This window comes from Lepidochelys kempii, chromosome 21 (assembly GCF_965140265.1).
Source record: "Lepidochelys kempii isolate rLepKem1 chromosome 21, rLepKem1.hap2, whole genome shotgun sequence".
NCBI lineage: Eukaryota > Metazoa > Chordata > Testudines > Cheloniidae > Lepidochelys > Lepidochelys kempii.
Genome location: NC_133276.1, coordinates 8,134,281 through 8,160,290, shown reverse-complemented (window position 1 = coordinate 8,160,290; position 26,010 = coordinate 8,134,281). Strand labels below are relative to the sequence as shown.

The 26,010-nt window shown below is 50.6% G+C and overlaps 1 protein-coding gene across 1 annotated transcript in view; it reads right to left on the bottom strand.

The window, feature by feature from the left end:
- Nucleotides 1-5,320: 5,320 nt before the first annotated feature.
- The window catches only part of LOC140901198 (renin-like), a 40,967-nt gene continuing 20,277 nt past the window's right edge, over nucleotides 5,321-26,010 (bottom strand). Inside the window, exons 7-15 of the mRNA XM_073319603.1 lie at nucleotides 19,885-20,027; nucleotides 16,663-16,819; nucleotides 15,156-15,279; nucleotides 14,251-14,369; nucleotides 12,820-13,016; nucleotides 11,085-11,207; nucleotides 10,197-10,341; nucleotides 9,358-9,456; nucleotides 5,321-8,694 (exon numbers count right to left, since the gene is read on the bottom strand). Coding sequence (XP_073175704.1) covers nucleotides 8,533-8,694; nucleotides 9,358-9,456; nucleotides 10,197-10,341; nucleotides 11,085-11,207; nucleotides 12,820-13,016; nucleotides 14,251-14,369; nucleotides 15,156-15,279; nucleotides 16,663-16,819; nucleotides 19,885-20,027 — 1,269 coding nt within the window. The 3' untranslated portion in view covers nucleotides 5,321-8,532. The remainder of the gene's footprint in view (nucleotides 8,695-9,357; nucleotides 9,457-10,196; nucleotides 10,342-11,084; nucleotides 11,208-12,819; nucleotides 13,017-14,250; nucleotides 14,370-15,155; nucleotides 15,280-16,662; nucleotides 16,820-19,884; nucleotides 20,028-26,010) is intronic.

Below are 26,010 nucleotides of genomic sequence, written 5' to 3'. Positions count from 1 at the left end.
CTAATTTAGGAATTCGTCTCCTTTGCCGCTGCTCTCTGCTGCCTGTTGGCGTGGTCCGGATTGGCCTGATTATCCAAGGAAAGTATGGACATGGGGTAAGAGAGCCCTCTCCAAAGCACTCAGACAACAGTTAGAGCCGGCTAAATGGGACAGGTTTCAGAGTAACAGCCGGGTTAGTCTGTATTCGCAAAAAGAAAAGGAGTACTTGTGTCACCTTAGAGACTAACCAATTTATTTGAGCATAAGCTTTCCTGAGCTACAGCTCACTTCATCAGATGCATACTTACGACGCATACTTAGTATGCATCCGATGAAGTGAGCTGTAGCTCACAAAAGCTCATGCTCAGATAAATTGGTTAGTCTCTAAGGTGCCACAAGTCCTCCTTTTCTTTTTGCTAAATGGGACACAGTTCGTCAGGAAAGTCACTTTACCCTCAGGAAGCTGAGTCCCCCTCCGCCAGCCTATAAATAGAAGGGGAGCTGTCACTTTACTAGGACGGTCATAATTGCTCCTGCCATTGTGCTAGGCTGAGTGTGGCCTAATTGCCTTGTCCAGTGCAATCAGAAGTGTGAATGCTCATCAGTTGCCAGTCCCCAGGGGCTCCCGGCCAGTGCTCTCTGCCTGTTGCAGAGTGGTCGCCAGGAAGTGGGCCTGTCAATTACTGAGGCCTAAGGCTCTGAGGGGGCTGTTTCGTTACCACAGGACGGTTCAGAAGGACTTTGTTGAAATGGGAAGGCTGTTTTAGGAGACACCTTTGAATCTACTGACCTATATCCCCTTTAAGTAATGTTAATAGATTACAGCTGCAAGCTATAGCCAGAAACAGCCATGGGGCATAGGTATGAAGCTTCTTAGCTGAGGCTGAAATATACCAGTGAAGGATGGAGAAGCAGATCAGCCATTTATTGAATATACTGGGCCTGCTTCTCCACTCTCCAACCCAGGAGTAACTCTCCCAAAGTCCTCCCCTGCCATGACCCTTGGGGACTGGGGGAACAGAAATGGGGTAGGGCTGGCCAAACTGGGGGGGAGCTAGATGCTGTCCAGCACCTCTGTGCCTCCCAAATGATGTAAAGAAGTGAGAATGCGGCCCAGGAGCTGGCCTGTGGTCTGCCCGTTAAAAACACCACCCCACCCTTTCCTAGCAGGGTTCTGCAGCCTGTCCAGGACACACTCCAGCCCTAGGATCTGGCTTTATTAAGAGGTTGCCATAAGCACAACGCACACCTAACACAGGAGCCCACCAGCATGGGGAAACGGAGCAGGAGGTACCCCTGTACCATGCAGGTACCTATCCTTTGGGGGATGCAAGCTTTTCCACACAAATCTACTGAGCTGTAAAACACATCTGCCGCTGGTTCCCTGTGCACTCAGGAGTTAAGCTGGCCCCTAGCACCACCCCCTTTTGCTCCTCAGGGGTTACCTGATCCCACTCCCTACCCTCCCTTACTGCTGCACAGAGGCTGCTATTTAATGAAAGCCGCCCTGTGAACTGAATGGCAAGAAGTGTCATTAAACTAGAGAAGCGTTTTTCCCTTGGATTTAGCTGGAGCCTGAAAGTTGGAGATCGCAGTCGGAGAACTATCTTATGACACATGACTTATGAGGAGAGGCTGAGGGAACTGGGATTGTTTAGTCTGCAGAAGAGAAGAATGAGGGGGGATTTGATAGCTGCTTTCAAGTACCTGAGAGGTGGTTCCAGAGAGGATGGTTCTAGACTATTCTCAGTGGTAGAAGATGACAGGACAAGGAGTAATGGTCTCAAGTTGCAGTGGGGGAGGTTTAGGTTGGATATTAGGAAAACCTTTTTCACTAGGAGGGTGGTGAAACACTGGAATGTGTTACCTACGGGGGTGGTGGAATCTCCCTCCTTTGAGGTTTTTAAGGTCAGGCTTGACAAAGCCCTGGCTGGGTTGATTTAATTGGGGATTGGTCCTGCTTTGAGCAGGGGGTTGGACTAGATGACCTCCTGAGGTCCCTTCCAACCCTGATATTCTATGATTCTATGAACTATCCCACGTCCCAACTGTGTACCCAGGCAATGCCGATAGTTCAGTGAGCAGCTGATGAGGGGGACACAGTGCACAGACTAGGATTAGGAGCTTCCAGTAGATGTTTGTGCTTGTCACTCAGCGCGGGTGCGTCTTGGCTCTGCTCCAAGCTCAGACTTCTCTCCCACAACACACAAATGTTGCTCTGTAGTCGTCCGTATGGTTGAGTGGAGGGAGATATTAAAAGGACACCTTCCCTTTGTCTCCCCTCGGGAGACTGAAGTGAGGCCTCGTTGGACATGCACCATAGAGACATTCCCCCCCCCCGAAAGTTAGTGTTAAAACCCAAACAGACATGTCCAGAGGATACAACCAGGGCTCCTAAAAAGACCTAAAGCACCTCGCTGTAAGCAACTGGTAGGTAAAGGCTGTTACCTGTGGTTATTTTTTAGGAAAATGTGTTGCCCTTTTAGACACCGCACAACTGCCTGCAAAGCTCTTTACAAACATTCTACAGCCCTCCTACAAGCATTGGCTCCTGAAAAGCAAAGCCAGGTATTTTAGTCCAGCCTTTCACACCTACTATCTATGTTCTTCATCACCAGAGTATTCAAGTGTCTCGCATGAATTTACCCCTCTGGGGCACGGAAGCAGCATCCTCTTTTAACAAATGGAGAATTGAGGCACAGATCAGTTTGCAGAATTTCACCTCCCGCATAGACGTCGTGGTGTCGTTATTTGTATGGCCGTACCATGTAGAAGCCCAAGTCGTGGACCAGGCCCCTATTGCACTCGGCGCCGTACAAACACAGAAACAAAGAGACAGATTGCCTCAGAGCGTTTACGATCGAAGTAGTGACTAACCTTTCGTACCTACCTGGGTATTGCTAACTCTATAGCTGTGAATGAAAGCATGCTGCTTTGCGACAAAAACGAACACTAACAAGCTGACAAAAGCATGTACGGCTAAACGTCTTGACCCAATTATTTAAACGGACACTGTCTGTAAACATAACAGCAATCTGAAACGGGAGAAAACAGGCAGCATTAATTTAAGATTTTAACATTGGGCAATCACTAGTTTTGTTTATATTCATACATGCACACACGCTTACGTAGCAGTCGTCGTCTTTGTCCTCGCTCCGGACTGAACCTGGGACCTCCCGGGTTAACACAGTGGCCTCCAGAGAGCTACAGGCATAGGCCGGGCTCAGCTCCCTGGGAAGAGCCAGACCTTCAAACCTACAGAGGGTATTGTTTAACACTGTCCCCCTGTCCATGCTATGAAAGGGAGGTAAGTAGGGGCCTCTTTGGAGTGCTCCAGGGTCAAGCTGGGAGGAAGCACAGATGTACTCTATGCTGCTGCCCCCACACAGATGGCTTGGGCTTTGGGGGAGTCTAGAACCCCTTCTCCAGTGCTGGAGGTAATGTGGAGAAGGAGGGGAGCAGTACAGGGAAGGGGAACGTCAGAGCTTACTTCCGCTGCTGAGCACAGCAGTCGTGGGGAGGAATTGTGACCCCCCGCCACACACACAGACTATGCTGCTACCTCCCCCACACTCTCTCCTCATATTGCTCCCCACTCTCCTGTCTCCCCATCTTCTGACCCCCCCGACTACCACACATCCCCCCCACTGCTCCAACTCCTCACTCTGACTTCCTTACTCTCTGCTCTCCAATCTCTCACCCATTCCTTGAGTACTCCTCCACGCTCAAGACTTGCCCTTGGAGTCTTCTGGGGGGGAGGGGGCAAGGCTGATCACCCCCAACTTTGTACTTCAGGAAACGGCCATGGCTCCCAATCCAGGGGGAAGCCTTTTAGGGGGCCTGAGCTCCAGCCCAGCCCTCCACAGGCTGAGTGGGGGGAAGCCATGCCCTCCAGTAGAAGGGGTCCCCTGTGAAGGAGGCCCCCCCCCCATGGCATGGGCCTGCTGAGGCCCCACCCCCTATTTGCAGGGGTTCCCTTGCTGTTTGGACCAGACCATATATGGTAGGATCCTCCCTCCCAAGGAACCCCTCTCTCAGGGATAGAATAGGAAAGGTTTTCCTTAAGCCTTTAATTCAAACCACCTTTTAAATAGAGCTCGTTAACCCATGCCAGTCCCTGGGTGCATACCTTTACACTGGGTTAGCAGGGTGTGTATGTAGGGCAGCCTCTCATACTCTGTGAGGGGATTGTATAGCCTACTTCAAGCCTGCGACTCCGTTTAATTCTTCTCCAGATACTTGGATGTTGTTCCTCTTGGCTAGAGAAGTGATGTGCCCTGCCTGGAATCACATGCCCCGGGGACGGGGACCGCAGAGCTGCAGCTCGGTCTCCTGCTGCCGCTCCGTGACCTCATGCTCCACTTCCTGGTGGGTTATCCCCAGCAGGCCGCCCCCCGGGAATCACGATGTCAGCATGAGGCCAGGAGAGCATCTATTTATTAGTGGAAAAGGGCACAGAGGCAGCTGCTATTACACTATTGCCCATTCTTCCAGAAGCAGACACACCCCAGAACTTCCCCCCAGAGGCACTGCTTGAAACCCTCTCTGAGCAGCCCCATCTCTTGGGGTTGGTCTGCGGGCGCACCAAGAAACACCGCCTACCCTCCGCCAGCATAGCAACTGGTATAACACTCTATTCAACTCCATGGGGTCCCTGAGTGACTGCCACAGACCCCTGTTTAATGCCTATAGACTCCTACTTGTTTCATTCCCGTCAAATTCTTTAGCTTAGGCTCATGGGAGGAGCTTGAGCAGGTTAGTGCCCCCTTTCCCCTCCCAGGCACATCCGTTCCCTGACCCAAAGAGTTTCTCATCTATTTAGCTTGTAAAGGGTGGGAGAGAAGTCTTATCTCCATGAACCAGGGCACAGAGAGATTAACAGTCAGATTTTCAAAAGAGCCCAGGGCGTTGGGTGCTGTACATCTGACACTGCGCCCCTTTGAAAATCGGGCCCTGGCTGACGTACGTGAGGTCACACTGTGTGTCTGGCAGAGCCGGGAATTGAACTCGGGGCTCCCTCTGAGCAGCCCGGCCCTCAGGCAGGAGACCTTTCTTTTGCTCTAGCCCCGTGTTTCTCAGTTGCTGCATTGCGATCCCCGGGGGTGTAACAAAAACCAGCCTGAGGGGTTGTGAGAGGTTGAAAATATGAATACAGTCCAAAGCAAAGCAAATCTCGCTCCCCACTCTCCGCAGCCCCGCACTCTTCATGGCCACGTATTTTCAGTCAAACTCTGGAAACGCACACACAAAATGCAGTTATGTAGGCACGAGCACTCAAGAAGGAATACATTGTTTTCATTTCAACAGGACTAACTTTTTAATGATTTGGATTTTGGCCACATATACTAAGTATCCGTAGTGTGTTTAGATTCACTGATGGAGTATTTTGCAGTTGCCTTTTCTTATATTGTACATACACTGAGGGTCTGTCTACACTGCAGCTAGGAGTAAAGAGAAGGAGAAGCTACCATGAGTCTGTCCACCTCCCAGCTCAGGTGGACAGACTCATGGTAGCTTCACTCAAGCTAACATGCCAAAAATCGCAGAGTGGCTAGTGGCTCACAGGTGGCATTACGAGCTAGCCACCTGAACTCAGACAGAGAGTTGGGCAGGCTTTGACTCCAGCAGCTAGCCTGTGCCATCTCCCAGCTGCAGTATCGACATACACGTTGTGTCTGTTATGGTAAACCCGGATAAAGAAACACTTGTTATGCTCTTAAATCCGTTTGCTTTCTCTTGCATCTGCAATAACAAACAACATCAGTTCAGAGTCCTTGTTGCTTTGAGCCTTTGTTTAATACAAAAGGTCATGGAGTAGGCAGGATTAACACAAGCTATAAATATATCATTAAACTACACATGAATTGTTTTTCTACCACTCAAAAACAAACAAACAGCGTGGAAAAGTTTGACAAAACACTCAGCTGTTCCTGGCAGGCAGCCATCGGCAACCTGGTAGCATCCCCAGTGTTCTGTCCACTAGTAAGTTGACTGTTAATACTTTTAACTTAAGACTGTTACCTTAAAGTGTGCCCCTGCTCTGAGAAAAATTTCTACAAATGACACTCTGGAGATCCAGGTCTGTTGTGCAGATTTGGATTTCCAGATCAAATACACTCAGTTTAAAAGATTTTTAAAAAAGGTTTGTTGTACCCCCATTTATACTCCGTCCAACTCCACTGGAGGTAGAGGAGTTGACCTTGCCCCTTGCTCCCTTAACTGAAAGCTACCTGCGCTCACCCTGGGATCTGAAAAGCAAGCTGGTTCCATTTGGCTCATGAATTATGAAACCCTGGCTAGTGCCAAATAAAATTCTGCCCTGAACTATCCCTCTGTATCCTCCTCCTCCTCAGCAATGGAGTTGCACAGGTGGTGGTGTAACGGAGGGCAGATTAACGTTGCTGTCAGCGATGCGTAAGCCAGAGGACAGTTCGGCTCCCTCTCCTGCAGCAGCACTAGCTTTGCAGGTCTAATAGGATCTGCAAGACAAGATCCAACTGCATGTGCAATGGGGCAGCGGGGGTGGGGGGGAAAGGAATTCACCATTGCCCCGCACCTTGGGCAGTCATTTACACCAGATCAGAATAGCAGTGTGTTGCAGGGGGGAGGGTCAGTCAAACCCAGGGAGCTGATTGGTTGAGTAGGAAGGAACCACTTTTTACACGGTCACTTTTCAGAACGGAAGCCCACTTTAAAGTCTGAAAAGGTTGTAAGGATTCAGGGCACCTTCCTGGAACCGACTGTCCAGTGCCGGCACGGGGGGAATAGAGGCCTCCAACCTTCCACCTGATTTCCAGGGCCTGCTGGGTTTTAAGGTTCCAACTTTTTGGATCCCTGCAAGCACTTCCAGAGAGCCAGGCACCAATCTGAGAGGTGCAGCTTCAAGGGAGTATTTCACAGAGCTCTTCCCTTTAATCCTGGCAGTGCCGTTAAGCATCAGCACACTAAAGGTGACCCACTAAGGGGGAATAAAATGAGCTTTTGCCCTTTTTTTAGGTTGGAAAAAGGAAGCTTGAAAGATTTTTCTTTTAAAGGCTTTTTTTCGTTCGCTTGATATTTTCAAGGGAACATTTCAGGAATGCAGAGTCTGGTTCTATCGGGTTTTGTCAGAGGGGTTCTGGGATGGGTGCTTTCCCAGCCCTTACTTCAAAGGTTCTCAAACTGGGATAGACGAACTGCTGTGGAGACTTGCTGGTGGTTTATGGAGAGCTGGCTGATTTATGGTGCCCAGCTCCTCCGCCTCATTTCTCCTGCTAAATTGCATCAGCAGCCAGCTAAAAATCTATTTAAGCCTTTCCGGTTATCGCTCTTCCATCTCAGCAATCGCCACAGGGCTGCTACGTGACGGCAAATGGAAGGGGAGACTGTGGAAGAGAGAGGTGTCTCTATCAAGATGTGGTCCCTTCACGACCATCTGAGCATCTTTCTGCCTTAAGGGTTTGCTGCTCCGTCCTCCTCATGAACAAAAAGAGCTTCTCTCTCAAACATCTGCACTAGGCATGAACAAAAAGGAGCAAGAGCAACAAAAATGCATTCTGAGGCATCTGGAATGAAAAAAAATCACATAGCCTCCCAATTAATTTTGGATGTCTCCTTCTAAAAACATATTCTCTGCTCAAATTCTCAGATATGGGCTCGAGGGAGGAATTTCTGGGAAATTCTCTGGCCTGTGTTATGCAGGAGGTCAGATCACAAAGGTCTCTTCTGGCCTTAAAAAACAACAACAAAGAAACAAAACTATGGATCCATCAGGTTTCACTTTCCTAGAGTCTGATGTCATATTCCTACCTGTTCGCCAGTCATCCATATGGTCTGTCAGGGGAGAGAAAATCTGAAATGCTAATGTAAATAAACAACCTGGGGCGGGGGACGGGAGGAAATATCCCCCTTAAAAACACCACCTCGGTTTTATATTAAAAATAGACTTTTTTTGGTAGGTCACCTTTCCAAAACATTCTTATCACTGTGCCAATAAGGTCCTAATTTTTCAGAAGAGCTCAGGGCCCAGTTTCCAAGCACTTAGTACGCCCAATTAGGGCCAGATCTTCTAAAGTTCTCAGCTCTCATTTAGGCACCTAGGTAGAGGTCAAATTCACCCAAATATACCGTATTACACCCATAGAAAATTCGGGCCTATGGGAAAGCGTCTCTCTCAGCTGACTCATAGGGTAGGAAAGTAGCAGTAAGTCCAGCTGTGGCAAAAAGAGGCTCAAAACAGATTGGAAAAATAAAAGTTGAAGTGATGAGACCCAGTCCCTGGGGAAGAGGAGATCAGTGCCTGCGTGATGGGGACAGTGGAGTGGAGGAGTCCTGGAGCAAAGAGGGTTAATTCTGAGGCTTATCACTGAAGTGTAGCATTGATTTTCAAAGTGGACTAATAAGGGGGTTTTACTTAAATATAGACAGGATGTGTTTTCTGTGCCTTTAAGGAACTACTCCGCTAAGCTATTTTCTTTCACAGTTTAAAATGCTTCTCCTTGGCAGTCTTGTGTTTCTTCTCCAAACCGATACCCTCTCTCCTCTTCCCCCCACCCCTCTCCCCCACTCCTGCTGTCAGAGGGAGGTGGCGAAGCCGATCCGGTTGCTCCGCCGGTCGAATTCAGTGTAGTATTGCCCGATGAAGCTGGCTCCCAGAATCCAGAGGGGGCCGGTTGGAGGAGGGATGTCCAGACCTGCGAATGCCACAGTGCAGATGTCCTCTCCATATTGGGATTGCTATGAAAGGAAAGAGACCCAGCTCATGAGGAGAGAGACGCCGGGGGAGAGAATCCTGCCCTGGATTGGAATTTGTTTCCCTAGATCCTGAAATGCCCCAGGTGACTGCCTCCTCCCGGTTGCTACTTAGCTCCACAACTCTCCCAGGAATCTGGTCCACACTTCAGTTTATGCTTTCCAGCCAGGCCTGCTCCAGATTTCTGCTCCCCACCTCAGGTCCTGCCCCGCACACCAGATTCTCCTGCTTCACTCTGAGATTTTGCTGTGAACATGAGAAATTACCCAAGGAGGGTTTGTGTTTTGTAAAAGCAGGGGGTGGGGTTTGGAGTCAGGTCCTAGTTTATCCAGACATCTCCACAAACTTCGTGAGCTTTGAAAAAACTAGTTCCGGTTTAGGCTTATCTTTATTCCTAGGTGTGTTATGGGAACAATATACAGGGCATAAGTCTGGAGTCCACGGCTGATGAAATTCAAAATAACAGCTCTGAACCAGATAAAGAACACAACTGGGGAACTGCCTGCAGTGATCTCTTACTAAACCCTTCTCTGCCCTTAACACAATCACACATGTTCTTTAGTGGGTATCACCTAGAAATCCCTTGTCAGGAGCAGCAGTTGCCTTCTCCACCCCCACCGCCAGGAATAACAGGACAGGCGTCTCACCTGGAGGACGTAGGCCAAGCCACTGAGTGCGTAGACCTTCCCGCCAAGGTGGAAGGAGATATCGGGCAGCAGGTGGACTTTGTCACAGTCAACAATATACTGGAGCAGAGGAAGGAAGGAGAAGGCGATTAGGTCCTATAGAGGTGGTCTCCTGGGGTTCAGAGAAGGATGGTCCAGCAAAGAATCTACTGTAGGCACAAGTAGCCTCAGCTAGAGGCTGTTGCAACTCATTTGATAAAGCAGACCCATGCTAGCAACAGAGACTGACCAGTGTGGGGGCATCCCATATCACCCCCCTCCCACCTCACTGCTCATTTGGGCTTCTTGGACTACCTCACTCGGTCTCCCAAAGAGGTGCAACCACACAGAACAAGCTGGAAGGAGATCAAGAGCGCGTTAACAAGACAGTAAAAACCTGGGGGCCAGGGATCCTGTTCTGCCTCCCTCTGCCTGGGGTTGTGACTATGCTCCCAAAAGGAATCTCTCTCCTTATCCACCCCTGGCCAGCCTTAACGCACATGGAGTCTTTGACCCCTGGCTTCATAAAGGAGAAGTCATCAACACACTCCATCTGCTCCTGCACCGCTGGGAGAGGATGAGATGACCTGTCTCTGCCAGTGGGAATGGCCAGTGCTACCCCATGGTCTGGAAGAACAGGGGCCCTGTCACAGCCAAGGGAGTGCAGGCTGAGCACTCCCCCCTGGGAATCAATTGTAACCTCATCCCCATCATCCCTAGCACCTGCCCTAGTTCCCAGGTCGGGACCTAATGAAGCTGGCTGCTTGGTCACATGCCAACCAGCGAGCAGATGGACAGGAGCGAAGGGTGGGTTTGCTCACCCCTCCTTCTGCCAGCTCCGTTGCCTGGATGGCTTTCATCAGCACAGCTATGGAGCCTGCTGGGCCGGTGATGTAAGAAGCCCCCGTGTCGATGGCCACCGAACAACCTTCTTTGCAGAACAACGTTTCAGCACCGACAGACACCCTAGGGAGTGAAGGAAAGAGCTCTGACTTTCCCCTAACGTCTCCCTCCCGACAGCACTCCGGTCACCTCTGCCCTTTAATACCAAGGTCAACTGGAGCCTTAGAAATTACATTCATCTAGGTACCTCGCTCTCTCTGCTTGCCCCTCCAATCAGCACCAACTCTTTCCCTCCCAGTCCATTTCCTTCCACCTCCCTTCACATCCTTCTGCTAGGTGCTGACGTACATCTGCTCTGACCCTTCCAACAGACCCAAGCGCTCTTCTTGGGCCCTGACCCCATCAGTCTGCTAGCTCCTACACATTCCTCCCAGCCCCAACCCTGTAACACACACAGTTCAGGGTCAGGAACCCCAGGGCACGGGGCAGCTTGTGTGCACGTGCGTGCTGAATGGCCCTGCGTTGCCCTGCGTTGGCCCTGCGTTGCCAATGACTCTGTGTCTCCTTGGACAAGTCACACCCAGTGTCTCAGTCTCCCTGCCTGTGAACTGGGCTTACCGACCTCTCAGGACTGGACCGTGGGGTAATCCTCTCATGTTGAACACAAGGAGGGCTACACACGGACTCAGCACTATTCTTGTTAACCTTTGGGATCCAATGTTACTTGTCCCCCAGCACTTTTTGCAGGCATTAGAGGGGTTAACCCCAGTGATCCAGCCTGATTCCAGCCTTGATAACTCTATCGTGCCTCCCCACCTAGGAGGGAGGGAGCTATGTAAGGCCTAGGTGTGCTCCCTGCTACTGACCCCTTCATGCTGATCTGCCAGTAGCCGTTCTTGTTGACATTCAGGTAGTGGAAATCCCCGGTGTAGTAGGCTGGATCACTTCCTCCAAGGATAATTTCCCCTCCGGGTTTCAGAAGAGAGTTCCTAGGACATAAAACACAACAGAGTAACTTCCTATCTTGTCCCTTCTCTAGGTCTCCACTCCAGAAAGGCAGGGGATGGGGAAACCCCATAAGGACCAAGACATGATGCCTTGCAGATTTCATATGTGCTAGATGAATCGAGTGAGGGGAGTTAGCGGGCATGGTGACTAGCATCTGGGAGGTGGCTCCAGCATGCAGAAAGCTCTGTTTAGAGGCTTCTTGGGAATCTCAAGTTCACACCTAGCAAAGCTGCCACCAGGCTGCTTGTGCAAGGCTGTGCTTTAGAGGCTGAAGAGTGTTCCAGCAAGTGTAATTGACCTTGTGTCAGTGGCCCAATAAGTGCAGAGGGAGCTCATACTAACCAGTACTGGGCTGCTAAAGGGAGTCATTTTTTGGTATGTTTCTGGCAGAGCTAGCAGAGTTTACCGCCCAGAACCGGGGTGCAAGGGTGATTGTTAGTGTGGTGATGCCTTGAGAGGGTTTGTGTTTGATCATCTTCTTACTTCGAAGCTCTGCAAAGAAAGAGAAATCTAATAAAACAAGGATCCTAGGGAGATTTTGCCTTCAGGAGCTCTGCATACCAGCTGGCCAGATCCGTAGCTGGTGCAAGCTGGCCTTGAGCTACACTCATTTACACCAGCTGAGGATCTGGCCTAGGACTGCAGACCAAGGACTTTGGGAAAGGAGTCATTAGGCTCTGTCCATCACTGACAGTCGCACCTTTATTAGGGAGCACGAGATCCACAGGTTTCGCTTCACATTCTGATTTCTGGATTTGTTTCTCATTATTTTTTGTCTCTTGAATTTAGTTTTACTGCTCATAAAAGCCAGGAAGTGACAGCACCAGTGTGGGCTGGGCACTGTGCAGATGGCTTCCCCCAAGGCACGCTTCCAAAAGCCTTTCCCTAAAGCTGGCTGGGAAGCGGGGTCGATGCCACACGCATTGTTGCTGGAAATGGAGACATTTTTATTTCCATCAATATTTTTCCTCAAAAGTTTTCGGAGTTTCATTGAAAAACCGACTTCTCCTCCGCCCATTTTCACTTGCGGAAAACCCAAACAATTTCTGTTTGGGGGTTTTCCAGTTTTTCACAAGAACCTGAACATTTTTGGGGGGTCCCAAATGGGTATTTCTTACAGAAAAATTATTTTTTTCACAAAAAAGTCATTTTCCACCAAAACATGTTTTGAATGACAATTTTTGACCAGGTCTGCCTTTCACTCTGACCTGCAACACCCTGGTTATTCCAGTAATGGGTCCCCAACACAACTGTGCCCTGCCTCTCAATCTTGGTCCACAGCCCCTCTTCCTACTATTCCAGTCCTGGGCACCTGAGCTCTGCCCCGTGCCCTTCCATCCTGGCCCAAAGCTCCCCTCTTCTTCAGTTCCAAGGCTGCACCCGAACCCTGCCAACCTTCCGCCTCTTCTGTTTCTTGGACAGTGAAGGCCATGCTAAACAAGGCCATAATTCTGAACCCAGACAACTTTTATACTCATTGCTCTTGCAGCAGTGAACCCCGGGGACCCCCACCACACTATACAAGACTAATAGACTCATGCAGCGCTCCCAGTTCCTCTGTGGTACGGGCTGCTTGCTCCTAGCAACACCCACCTACTGTAGTAGACGGAGAACACATCCTCCTTCAGGACCTGCTGGGAGAGGATCCGGTCAAACACTGGGGTGATGCCATCGATTGCCTGGCTGGGGTACCCCATGCCCAGCACCCCATCAAACCTGGCAAAGATGAAGGGGAAGGCAGGCAGCGCCGTGGCTTCAGCAAAAACTTGGATGATGGGGATATCAGCCACCTGGGGAGAGGAGAGTATGAGACAGTGCAGATCAGTGGAGCGTACAAGGGGGTCTAGTGCTCTTTTCTTTGGTGCACAAATATCGTGCACTCGGGTATTCTGCATGTTGCTCATTTAAACACTCAAGAGGGCTGGTAGCACATAGGATCCTGATTCATCCATGCACCGGTGCAGAGCCCAGCTCAGGGGCCAAGGGATAAGCAGCGAAACTCCCTGATCCTGGGGTTTTCAGGGGCTGCTGCAGTCTGCAGTGCGGGTTAGAGCTGCCACAGGGGCTGCTCTAATCTGTGCACACCTGTCCACAGCCACTATGAACCACTGCAGAAGCTGCCCTGCCCCCCATCCACCCCAAACACTCCTGCTGCTCAAGGGACTGCAAGCGAATGGAGATCATCCCTCTCAAAAGCCTGATTTTCATGCTGAGCCCCACAACTCCCACTGACCTCTGATGGGAGTTGGTGGTGCTCAAGCAGGCTCCAGATCACTGCAGGTGGAGCCATAAAAACCCTGGCTTCTCCTGTATTTTGGGGGAAAGCTGGACAGGCTCCTAGCCCTGTGTAACTAACAATGCCTGTGGTGACATGAGTTTAAACAAAACCCGCTACACTCTTCGCTTTGGACATTCCAGTGTTGCCAGCTCTCTTGATTTTTTCAGGACCCTTCCCATTCTTGGCATGGTTCTTAAAGCACGAAACTCCAGGAATCCAGTGATTATGGGAGAATCTCTGCTTTCATTTACAGGGAAAAGGAAGGGTTTGTCCACATGAACACTTAGCTTGAGGCAAGATGGGGTGTAAATCGACCCCTCTGTAGCCTGCCGCACACTAACTGTCCGTGTGGACGCTGCTGCCGTGCACTCAAAGTGCTGTAGTCTACTTTGCTCTACCCAGCTTTGGAACGTGGTTGTCTGGCGTGTCCATGTTCCAGGACACACAGCTGGCTTGACTGATGGGGGAAGCAATCCTGTCAGTCTGTAAAGTGCTTTGGGATCTTTGCAGATGAAAGGTGTGACAGAAATCCACTGAGTCAATGGGCCAGATCCCCAGCTGGTGCAATGGGTATGTCTACATTGAAGTCAATGGTGCTCCACTGAGTGGAAGATTTGACCTATACCGGGGGGGGAGGGGAGGGGGGTTATGGCCTGATACAAAGCTTAGTGGAGTCAGTGGGTGTCTTTCCATTGACTTCAATGGGCTTTGGAGTTTATCCTTAGCATGGCTTTGCCAGCACTTACCATGACGACGTCCTGGCTGAGGAAGCCTTTCACGCTTCCTGATCCATACTGGATAGCAAAGCCCGTTCCGTTCTCCAGGTACGTGCGTGATTTGGAAGAGTCGTAGCGGTTGTGAGACACTGGGGATACATTAGAAAGGAGGGTGGCGGGAGTTAAAGCCAATCAGCATGACAGGCTGGTGCTATCTGCTTCCATCGCTATAGTATGTGAGTGCCTCACGAAGGTTAATTAATTCCTCCATTCCCTGCAATGCAGGGGAGAATTATCCCCTTTTTACAGCAAGAACCTGAGCCAAAGCCCATCCAAGTCAATGGGAGTCTTTCAACTGACTTCATTGGGCTTTGGATCAGGCTCAGAGGGATGAAGGGACTTCCCCAAGGTCACACAGGGGGTCAGTGTCAGAGTGGGGAATAGATGCCCAGATCTCCGTTTCCCTTCATCACAAGCTCAGACTGCCTCCACAGGTGCTTGTGGTTTCCGGCAGTTTTCCCACATTCCCAACTCCCTGAGATCTGTTCTGAGATGTCATTCAAGTCCTTTCCTCCCATCAACCATGCTCTCTCCTGCTATGACCACGTATATGCTCCCACCAAGTGGCCGAGCCCAGAACCCTTCTCTGCATCGTGACACATACAGTCCCACCTGGAAGTAGTATTTCCCTATCATTTCACATGCACGTTGAGGTGTGAGTGTGCACTTTTGTTACACCATAGGCTTCTTCCATACTCCCTACTCCGGGTCCTATGCAATCTTCCTACTGAAAATGATACAGGCTGATTGCAGGAGCCACAAGAAGTGGGGTCTAATTCTGCTCTCAATCCATTGACTCAAATGGAGTCAGTCCTGATTTGCACAAGCCCAGAATCTGGCCCCTGACAGTGGGCATGAGACGCTCCAGGGCTCACCGCAGGCGCTGTAGAGTGGAGAGCATCTGCAGGAAGGCACCCAAAGGTTGGCCGAGCCCGTGTCAAAGACCACTTTGAAGGTCTGCGCTGGTGTGCCAATGCTGATCTCGCCAAAGTACTGGGTCTGGAGAATACACGACAGGAGGAGCATTAGAACTGAATGTGAGCCCTGGCAATCCTGATTTGTGCTGGAGAGAGCATTATCCTTAGGAAAAATTACCTGCATTCCCATCGATGCACCCTAAGCGTAACAAGAGCCCCATCAGAGGGCCTCAAAGCCATTAGCAAGCTTTAATACTTAAGTCACTCCCTGCAAGCCTGGTCGTGAGGTATCATCATCCCCATTTGGGCAATGGGAGACCTGCTCCTTCTCCACCACAGACATGCTGGGGGACCTTGGGCAAGGCACTTAGGCCCAGATTATTAAAGGGATTTAGGCTGAGCATTGCCAGGCCTGAGCAATTTCCAAAACCGATGTAGGCACTTCAGAGCCCATGTCCCATTGACTTGCAAACAGCCTGAGTCCCTTTTGAAAATGGGACTTTAGCCATCTAAATCGCTTAGGCCGGGCATCACCGAGACTGAAACAGGGCTAGGCCCCCGTGTCTCTGAACAGCTCCCCCTCCACCCCCGTAAAATACTACTCCACTGCCACTCGGAGGGACAGGGGGGTGAGGATAAACTCATTCAGTGTTGTGAAGCACTCAGATACATTGGCAACGGGGACGGTCTAAGCACCTAAGACAGGGTGGTATTACATGCGTGTAAATGGAGATGCACTGGGTATGTTTACACAGCCCATGGCAGCAAGCCTCTGAGCCCAGGCCGACAGACTCGGGCTCGCAGGGGTTGTGCTACCCTGCTAAAAGGAGCTGTGTCAACTTTGCAGCTCAGTCCCGAAGCCTAGGGAAGGGGGTGGGCCCGACACACAATTTAAGAATGCTGCCTACACTGCTGGTTTTAGCACTGTAGCGGGAGCCCTGCGAGCCCCAGTCTGTGGACCCGGGCTCAGAGGTACCTGTAGAGGTGAAGAGACCTGCCCAACATCACCCAGCGAGTCAGAAGCAGAAACAATGAGCCCCGACTCCGGCTCTAAACACTAGACCATGCTGCCTCCCGACAGCACAGTCTTATTTAAGTGGTGTCAGGGTGACACAAGATCGTTCCTGCCCCGAAGAGGTCTCTGTATTTCACGGTCCTGTCTGTTTCCCTCAGTGCTTCCGTGTAAATGGTAACGAACCTTTGGAACATGGCAGATTCTCCGTCACTTGAAGTCTTTTAATCAAGTCCAGATGTCATTCTAAAAGACATACTATAGCTTGGCCAGAAGTTATCGGCTTCCTGCGTGGCAATAGCTTTGTCAGTAGAGAGTGCTACGTCCACGCTATGGGGATTGTACCGTTTTAACGACAGCAGGACAGATAAAGCAGTACAACTCTTGTGTTGACAAGCCCGTAGGCCCGGAAGGAGACCTGGGGATGGGTCCTGAAGCAATAGGGGAACTCACGTCCAGGTAGTTGGTGAGGATGGTGGGGGCCGTCCCGTTCCGAGGGCCTGCGACACCGGCATACTTATTCTGCTTCAGGGCAGGGAAGACATCCGACACTTTCACACCCATTTCCTGCAAGCTCTGACGGATTGAGGGCATTTTCTTTAGTGGGATCCTATACATTGGGGGAAGAAGGAAAAATGCCAGGGGCTTAGGGTGACGGTTGCAAGGTGCCTGGAGTGAGCAGCAAGATAAGATGCCGGATAGCTTGTCAGATTTCCTCTGCATCTCAGAGAAGACGGGGCCAGACCCCAGCTGGGGTCATATAAGTCAAAGGAGGCTACGCCGACAGCAGTTGAGGAGCTGACCCGTTACGCACAAACACTTGAAAATCCCCATGTTCCTGTTCTTTAATCTGGGCCCGATTCTGCTCTGATGCTGGTGTAAATCAGGAGTGACTCCACTGAAGTCAGCCAAGCAACTCCACTGCAGAACTGGTCTGAGAACAGAATCGGGCCTGTAGAAAGCCACGCTGGGCGAGAGACCCGGCGTTCCTCTAGGCTAAGCCACGGCAGCTGGCCTGGCGAATGCAACTCAGTTACTCTAGGTGGCAGCAGACACCTGGCTCAGAATGGCAGATCTGCCAGCCTGACTGGAGTCTGGAGCTCACAGGCTGCCCCAAACTGCCCCTCTTATCCCAGTGGAAGATGAAGCAGCTCGGTGGCCGGCACAATCAGCACAGAGCTATGGAAACGTATCCCCAGATGACCGGTTGCTGCTCACGCCTAAGGCCAGTCACAGCTGAGTAGAGCAAAACGACTGCATGAGGCCAGATCCCATGCTCACGGGGCCAAGGATGCAGGAGACTATTATATTCTATGGACACTGCAGAGGGAGTTTAAGGAGGTGGAATTTGGCCAGGGCACGGTGGTTCCTCCCCTCTGCAGTTGCAGAATATGCCACTGGACCTTTCATACCCTCATGCGGTCACTCGGGTTGTTGGACTTCAGTCTCATGCTGCACCCCTGAGAGCTGTATCAGAGCATTGGTGTAGCAGTGACTCCAAGGGGAGGCCGCTCCTTTCGGAGTCCCAGCAGCTGGTGGGCTGCACCCCTATGGGATGGGACAGGATCACAATACAGGGTATCAGTTGCCACGAATAGCTTTATAAAGTCACTTTTCTTTTCCCTCCCAATGCTCCTTGGTTGCTGGGTCCCCTGTCTCTCTCACCCCTGAAACCCCATCCATGTGCTAATCACAAGCTTCTCTTTTGTACAGAGGGTTTGTCAGATCAGACCGAACCAACAGTCCACCAAGTCAAGAGCATTTCGGATTCCTCTAGAACGGCCCTGATTCTGGAGAGGAAACCTCCTCATACAGCACCTGGCTAATTATCTTTGAGCGTCTGCACTTACTGTCTTCCCTCCGCCTTCTCTTTTTGCTGTGAACATTTCTCATTCTTCCACGTTCTCCTCCAGCAAAGTTTATTCTCCCTCTCTTTGTTTCCATCCTGATCTACACCACTTCTCTTTGCCTTTCCTTTCCTCTCTCTGTGGGTCTCTCTTTCTCCATGTTCATCTGTCTGTCTTTCTGTCTCCGGTCATTCTTAATGTTACCTGTCCGCAATCTGGAGTAAAATTTTCACGGACTTTCAATGAGACATAGCGTCCTAAAAATGCCCAAGTCACTTTTCAAAATGAGATGTCAGCTCCTAAGTCACTTTGGTGCTTTAGAAAAATGTTACCCTTAATTTCCGTGCCCCTCTTCCCACATTCTAATGTGTGTTGAATTGAGATAAGAACAGATTTTTTTTAGTGGCAATTCTGAAAAATCAAATACAAAAATCCTTTTAGATCCACCCACAAATGAACATTTTCAAGCTTTATTTTAGCCAGTTGAAAAGTCGAATGAAATATTGTTTCGGGTTGAACAAAATGTTTTGTTTAGATTTTGAGCATTTTATAAAATAAAAGGGAAAGAAATTTGGAAATGAAAAGTGGTTTCAAACAAAAAATAATCAAAACCTTTCAATTGTTTCAGAATTTGCAGAGTTTCCCCCCTGCCCAACATAAACAATTTGGCAAAAACCAACACAAATGTGGGAAGCGTTTCCATGACTCCAAGTTTGCATTTTTTGCCAAAAAAAGAATTCAACCGAAAAATATCACCTGCTCTACGAGAGGAGGACCCAAGCAGCCAAATTCAGGTCCCGCCTTTCCCAAAGCTCAGAAGCAATGGGGTCCAGTGTTCCAGTCTAGGACCAACCCTTGGGTGACCAATTCACTAATAACCCCCCTCACCTCATTGTTGGGCCCTGAGGCAAGGTCCCAATAAGCGTTTACAAGGCAAAAAAAATTACTTGGTTCTCAGAGACCTGACTCAGGTTCTTATTTTGTCAGTAAGAGACGTCTCCTAAGGGGCAACAAAGCCTCCAACTTGCCATTCCAGTGAAGTTTCTGCCCCAGAGACTCTCTACATTAACTGATACCAGGAGTGGAGAATGCTCTGTCCTGGCCCTGCAGCCATCACCCAGGGGTAGGAACTTCTCCCACATCCCCTTCAAAGGCCTAACTTAAATTGCGTGGGACGGATCCTCATCTCATTTGCACTGGGGAAATCTGGAGTCACTCCGTTAGTCTCAGTGGCATTACTCTGAATTTATACCAGTGTAAATGAGATCTGAATCTGCCTGGAGAAATGCATTTAGAAACAGAGGAAGCCCTTGCTGTGCGCTACCTGTCCTTCTCTGAGTGACATGGCAGAGGTTGGCAATCGCTGGTGGGGTCTCTAAGTAGGCAAACGGGCCAAAATAGTTGTAAATGCTCGGGCTGCTCTGGTGACACAAAGCAGAAATAAACCCAGCTCAGCTGGCTGAGGACAGCACAGCCTCTGCTTCACCCGTTCCACAGCTAATCTAAGACTTAAATTAAAACCCTTCGTCTTCCCCTCTTCATTTTTAAAAATAGAGACACTGCTGACCAATGCAACCTCCCCAAGGGACCGAGAGCGAAGCAAGCCCAGACCCGTTGAGTGAACTTTTAAAAAGTGAGGGCCAGATCCTCAGCTGGTGTAAATCAGCATCGTTCCATGGAAGTCAACAGAGCTGCATTGATTTACACCAGCTGAAGATCTGGGCCTCTGTCATCAGTTACAGCCAAAGTGAAAAGAAACATGCAAGAGAGATTAACACACACACACACACTCCATCCCTTAGGCCTTTAGTAACATACAGAACGTTACCTTTGGAAAGCATCAATTGAAGAGCAGGTAGCCCAGGTAGCCAACGCAAAGATCAGAAAGCGCTGCATTCTTCTAATTTGCTCCGTTTGCATGGACCCCTCTCTCTCTCCACTGCTATAACCTTTCTCTAGGACAGCAGATTCCTGCTTGCATCAAAGGAGAGGAAAAACTCATTGTGTTTTTATAGCCAAACCTTCTGCATCTGTTTAAGTTTGTGCTCAATGCGGATTGGAGGAAGACTGGGGGATAAGAAATCCTGCAAATGGGGACGCTCCATAGGTACACAGATTTTGGAGCTGAGCTTGACCTCACTTCCTGGCAAAGGGCAGTTTGGGTCTCACACACACACACACACACACACAGAATGCGGTGTACATCCCAATAATGCAGATCAAATCTCTTCAGGTATACTACGGCAAAAGCATTTAATAAAAGGATTTAAAAAATAAAATTTCTCCATGTAGCTAACCTGTGCTCTTTTAATTTATTAGCATTTCCAGAGTCATCTCAAAGTATTTAATAACACTTGGCATTTACACCACATGGGCCAGACCGTCAGCTGGCGTAAATCAGGCTAGCTCTATGGAAATCCATAGAATGAGGGTGAATTGGCCCCAGCTGAGCCCATAATAATGCCGTTCATTCTCAGAACTTGATAGACTTTGCAAAAGTGGGTGAATTTTATCCTCCCCAAGGCCTGGACAGCCGGAGTGATTTGCCCAAAAGTTGCACAGCTGGGAATAGAACCCAGGGAACTTGGTCCCAGTCCCCTCTGTTTTGACCACTAGCTCATGCTATCTCCACTGAAGCCCTGAGGCAGGATCTTCAGCTGATGTAAATCAGCACAGCCCCACTGACGTCAATGCAGAAGTGCCCAATTACACTACTCAAGGATCTGACCTGTCCGGTTGTCCTGCACAAGTCATGTAGGGAAAGGCTAATACTGTGGTTGCATCTCCTAACTTCATACTGAGGCACCAGTGTGAGTGGCCTGACTTAACGCTGAAATGAATGAGAGCTGTGGGCGCTCTGCAGCTCTGAAAAACTCGGGTGCCTGGCTTCAAGCAGTCAAGTAAACATGGAGGCCAACTCTATTTTGGATGAGAGAAATTGAGTCCCCTACCTTCTGGCAGGTGCCATTGCCCAGTGACACACAGCCACAGGCCTGTTCTTGAGTGGAGCACAGGAGACTTAAGATGGGCCTTAAAGGGTCAGCAAAGGGGTTGGGTTTCTTTAATTGACTCTGTATTTATTTTCCCACAGGCTGCCTTGGACGCAGCCCTGATGAGCAGGGATTTTCCCAAACCCAGCTGTTTCACTCCCCTCCCCACAGGTTAAAGGGCACTGAGGGGCTGGCACACAGGTCAGACTACGTAAGAGCTCTGGCTGTGTGTGGCAATCCAGTAAATAACGCAGGGTGGGAAGCGCTGGTTCAAATGAAATGTTGTGGCTTTGGTGCGATTCCTGCCAAGCCCAGGGAATCAGGCTGAAACCCTGGTCTCCCAATGAGCAGCAGAGCACTCCCTTTAGCTATCAGGCAAGGCATCAAAGCAAAGCATCCTTTCAAATGATCAAAATCTGGGACCCCGCTGGAAGCAGTGGTCACTGTCACATGCTAGCCGACACGTGGACCCGATTCCCCGCTGCCTTGTTCATTGTGGAGTCATTTACCCCTGTACACAGCTGCTCCCAGAACAGAACACTTTGCCCAGGTGTAATCAAAAGATGAAAAAATAACACAGTGGAGATCTGGGAGCAGCTGATGCAAATCGGGATAGTTCCACGGCTTCACATATGCCAGCCAAGAAGCTGGGCCTCACAACTCGATCCATCACCACCTTGCACTGTCATTTGCACCAATGCCAAGTTAATGCTGAATGCCACCAAATCAGAATGGTTGTGTTACGTCGCCACTTTGCACTGGTGTAAATGATCGGGTGAGGTTCAAGGATGAATTGAGTTCTCCATGGTCTTGTGAAAAGGGCTGGGGGCCGGGGGTTAACCTATCCAATATTAACAAAACCCAGACCAGCTTCTTTTTAAAGTTACATCTATGAGACAGTTGCATGCAACCAGCTAATAGGGTCACCAGAATGCAAGTGTGAAAAATGGGGACACTTTTCTTTTTCGGGGATGGGAGGGTATAGTTGCATATATAAGACAACGCCCCTAATATTGGGACGTCTGATCACGCTACCAGCAAAACACACAGGCCACGTTTTAAAATGAATAACTCCATCCATAACTCATAGCGCAAGCTTCGCCAGATGGAATCTGTTTAGGCATTATTAGCATTCTTTGCAGAAGGTACAGTGCTGGTCAACTCGTTTAAACTGGCATAATTGAAGCTAGGCTGATTTATTCTCATGGGGCATTTCCCCCATTGTGTGTAGAAAACTCAGTCTCACACATCAGCAAACGAGCCAATGGTCCAGCGCAAGCTGAAGTCAATAGGAATCTTTGTATTGACTTCGAGAGGCCCTGGATAAGGCCCTCGGAGCATTCAGCCAGGGGAACGATCTCAATGGCTCAGGGACCGCAGTGGGAAATTACTTGGAAGGCAATAAAAATGTTTTCTCAAGGAACCTGGTTACATAACGGCCCATGCCATGAAATAACTAGCTAAACAAACAAACCAATGCATTCCTAGTTCAAACAGCATGTTGGTTTGGAATGCAGCTGTTGCACTCTGCCAGCAGCGCCCGAGGAAGGGAAAGACTTGAAGAACATCTGAGAAGAGGACTCCAGATCCCCCATCCACCCTTAACACTGGAGACCACGCTTAGCGGTGTGAAACATCTCTGGGACAAAGAGAAAAGGAGGACTTGTGGCACCTTAGAGACTAACATTTATTTGAGCATAAGCTTTCGTGAGCTACAGACTAACACAGCTGCTACTCTGAAACCTGTCATCTCTGGGACAGGGTCCAAACTTCCTATCTCCGTAACAGGCTGATCCTAATTCCAAGATGAAAACTCGCCAAACGTCAGGGTTTGTAATCCGGACCCAAAAATCAAATTCGTCCAAATATCAGGGCTCGAAATCTGGATTCAGATCCACACCTCCCTGGGGTCAGGGCTTTGGATTAGGCCTTCAGACCCAACCAGTGAACAGAGACAAGGGGAAGCTCTGAACACAGATCTGGGGCCTAGAGCTGGGAGTTTGGTTCAGGCTAAGCATAGAGCAGAGATGATATGCTGGGCCCTATGTCAGCTGCGGAAACGAATACTGAAAAGAGCAGTTAGAGCAGATTCTGTGCCTGGCCCCCGCCTCAATCTGCCACCATTAATGCAAATTCCCCCAGGGTACCAGCACAGCATAGGCTCATTGTGAGCAGCCCTCTTCTGCCTGCCCCCCTCACCAGCCCCAGTGCAGGGGGTTGTGTTGGGGTGAGACATACAGGGTGGGCCTACAGGGATCCGGGGCGCTACTGGGATGTGTTGCTGTAAATGAGAGCGGCTGGGGTCTGCTGGGGCTGCAGCCCAGAATCTGGCAGACAGACAACTGGTGCACAGGCCGCTCAGCCTCAGATCTGTGCCTCCGGCCCTCAAGCACACAGTCAGAGCCAGCGTGTTTAGATGCTCCCTGGATGCAGTTTGTTCTGACTTGGCAGCTTGTTTCTGGCCCCACAGCTAAATCCGCCCCCCCAGTGAAACTGGCCCCTGGGGACTTTCCCTTGTAATGCTGGTTCCGCTCCATGTCCCCGCATCCTCGGGGAAGGCAACTGTTCATTCTCATCTTTGCGCCTTTGCTTTGCATGGCCCAGCGGGGTCATGGCTGAGCTACCTCTGTCCCATGAGCCAGTCCTGCCTGTCGTCATTTCCCATAGAGGGACTCGGAGACTCCGTCCCTCTGGGACCAGGGGCTCCGGGATGCGTCACACTAAGGAACCTGGTGCCCTCTGAGCTGGCTGCTCAGAGGAAAGGGTCACAAACCACCAGCCTCCTGCTTGCGTTTCTGAGCTGTGTACGGGGGCAGCAGGAACATGAGAAATAGCTGGGCCAGGAGCCGGCAGATATAAATCCCCTTCCAGGGCATCCCGCGGGCTTTGTTTACATAGCAGAGCTGAGTTTCCTAGAGGAGAGGCTTTCACAATGAAGGGTTCCACTTAAATTGATGGCTCCTGGAAGGGAAGAGGGTCTCATGGTCAGGACACAAGACTGGGAGCAAGGGGCCTGGGGACATATTCCAGCTCTGCTTTAGGCCCTGAGCGAGTCATGGGGGGGCCACATTGCCAGGAGCACCTGGCCCCATCTGGGGCCTGGATCCCATTCTGGATGGGCTTCTGCGGGGCTGAGGGGGAAGCACGTTATGAGGCTGGACTTGTGCCTTAACCTCTGGCCATATCTGGGGGGATTTGGCTCTTGTCATAAAAGCAGTGGGGGTGGGGAGCATTGGGGCCTTTAATCTCCGTCACCCATCTGTAGAGGAAGAATAATACTCTCCTGACCTGGCGTCCAAAGGGGAAGGGACATGGGTCTCAATTCAGTGATGCGTGAGGCCACGTCAACGCTACTGGAGGTATGGCAGCGTCGTCATGGCACTGTGGCCGTGCTTCTACGAGGCCGTAGTGTAGACGCAGACTCCAGCCCCGGAAGAGGTTTCCCCATCCCTGTAGGAACTCCCCCTCTCCGAGCACGAGTCGCTAGGTCAACAGAAGGAGGGCTTACTCACTCTGCACAGGAACTGTGGCTCTTGGAGATGCGTGGCGCGCCCATAGGGACTCTTCTCGATGCATTCTTCTGTAGACCCACCCAGCACAGTGCTTGTGGGCGTGGAGTTTTCACACCCCAGCGCCGGAGCTACGTTGACCTAAGTTTCAAGCATAGAGCAGGCCTCGGAATCCATGTGAGAGGCTCAGAGGGCAAGTTCTGCCAAAATGCAGAGTATATTGTAGCTGGAGGAAGAGCGACCATACTCCACAGCTGGATCGTGGGAATAGCCCTTTGCCCCCCTACAGCATCCTGCATCTGAGGAACTCAACACCATGAATGAATTAAACTTCATCCTGCAAGGGAGGTGAGTGCTATGATCGCCTTTTACAGGTGGGGAAACTGAGGCAGAGAGCGAGAAAGTGACTTGCCCAGAGTCACACACAGCAACAAAGCGGCAAGAATCGAACCCTGGAGTCCTGGCTTCCAATCCCTTGCTCTCACCGCTAGACAGCTGCCTTCCAGTGGGATCGGGATGGAGTGGCTAAAGAGAACCTGCTAGTGGAATAAAGCAGCATGATTGAAGAGATCAGCTGATCAGGTGCCCCCAATTGGTAGGAAAGTTCCAGAAGCTCTGTGACAGCCCACCCTTCCCCCACTCTGCCCTGGATTGCATTTAACTCAGGCGCCCCCCTTGGGAAGGCTCCCCTGGCACCTGCCCATCACTTGTGCATGTGGACTGCCAGCAGCGCTCCTCCAAGGCCCGAGTAGCTCCCGGGGCCCTGAGCGCTTTCAAGGACACGAGTCACATCTCCCCCATCCTGTCCCAGCTGTTCAAGAACCTCCCCTGTCCTTTACCTGGTCCCAGGCCAGCTGGGACAGCTGCTCTCATACTCACCACAGCCCCTCAAGGAATTTTTCAATCACCTTGTCCGGTGGCCCAGAGCCTTGCCTGCGAGATTAGCAGCTGGGGCCGGAGGCAGAACTGAAAAGGCCCATCCAGGGCTTTCATTACCCGCTCAGGGCTGGCATTGTGTGAGGGCTACAGGAACCCAGGAGCCTTGATTAGCAAATTAATGAGCATAACGAGCCAGTGGCTGGGCTCAGATGAAGGGAGGGGAGAGACAAGCTGGGAGGGCCAGATTCTGGGCTGTGTCTCACCAAAGAGGAGCAGGACAGATGTAGCTTTATGCCTCCTGGATTCTGGGATGCTCTAACTTACAGCAGAGCCCTCCAGCTGCTGGTGGGGAAGGCCAAATCCCCTGAGCACAGAGCACTCTGGTCATCACCCTTGCAGTCCCCAGACACCCCTGCGCTACATGCTGTGAGGTGGGGCAGCGCAGGGCCATGGGAACCAGCTCTAGGCTGCTCCTGAGCCGGGGGATTCATCCCGGAACTGCTGTGGCCCGTCTTTGCCACCAGCACAGTGTCAAAGGGCCGGAACCGGCATTGACTCACTGTCCACGCAGTACAG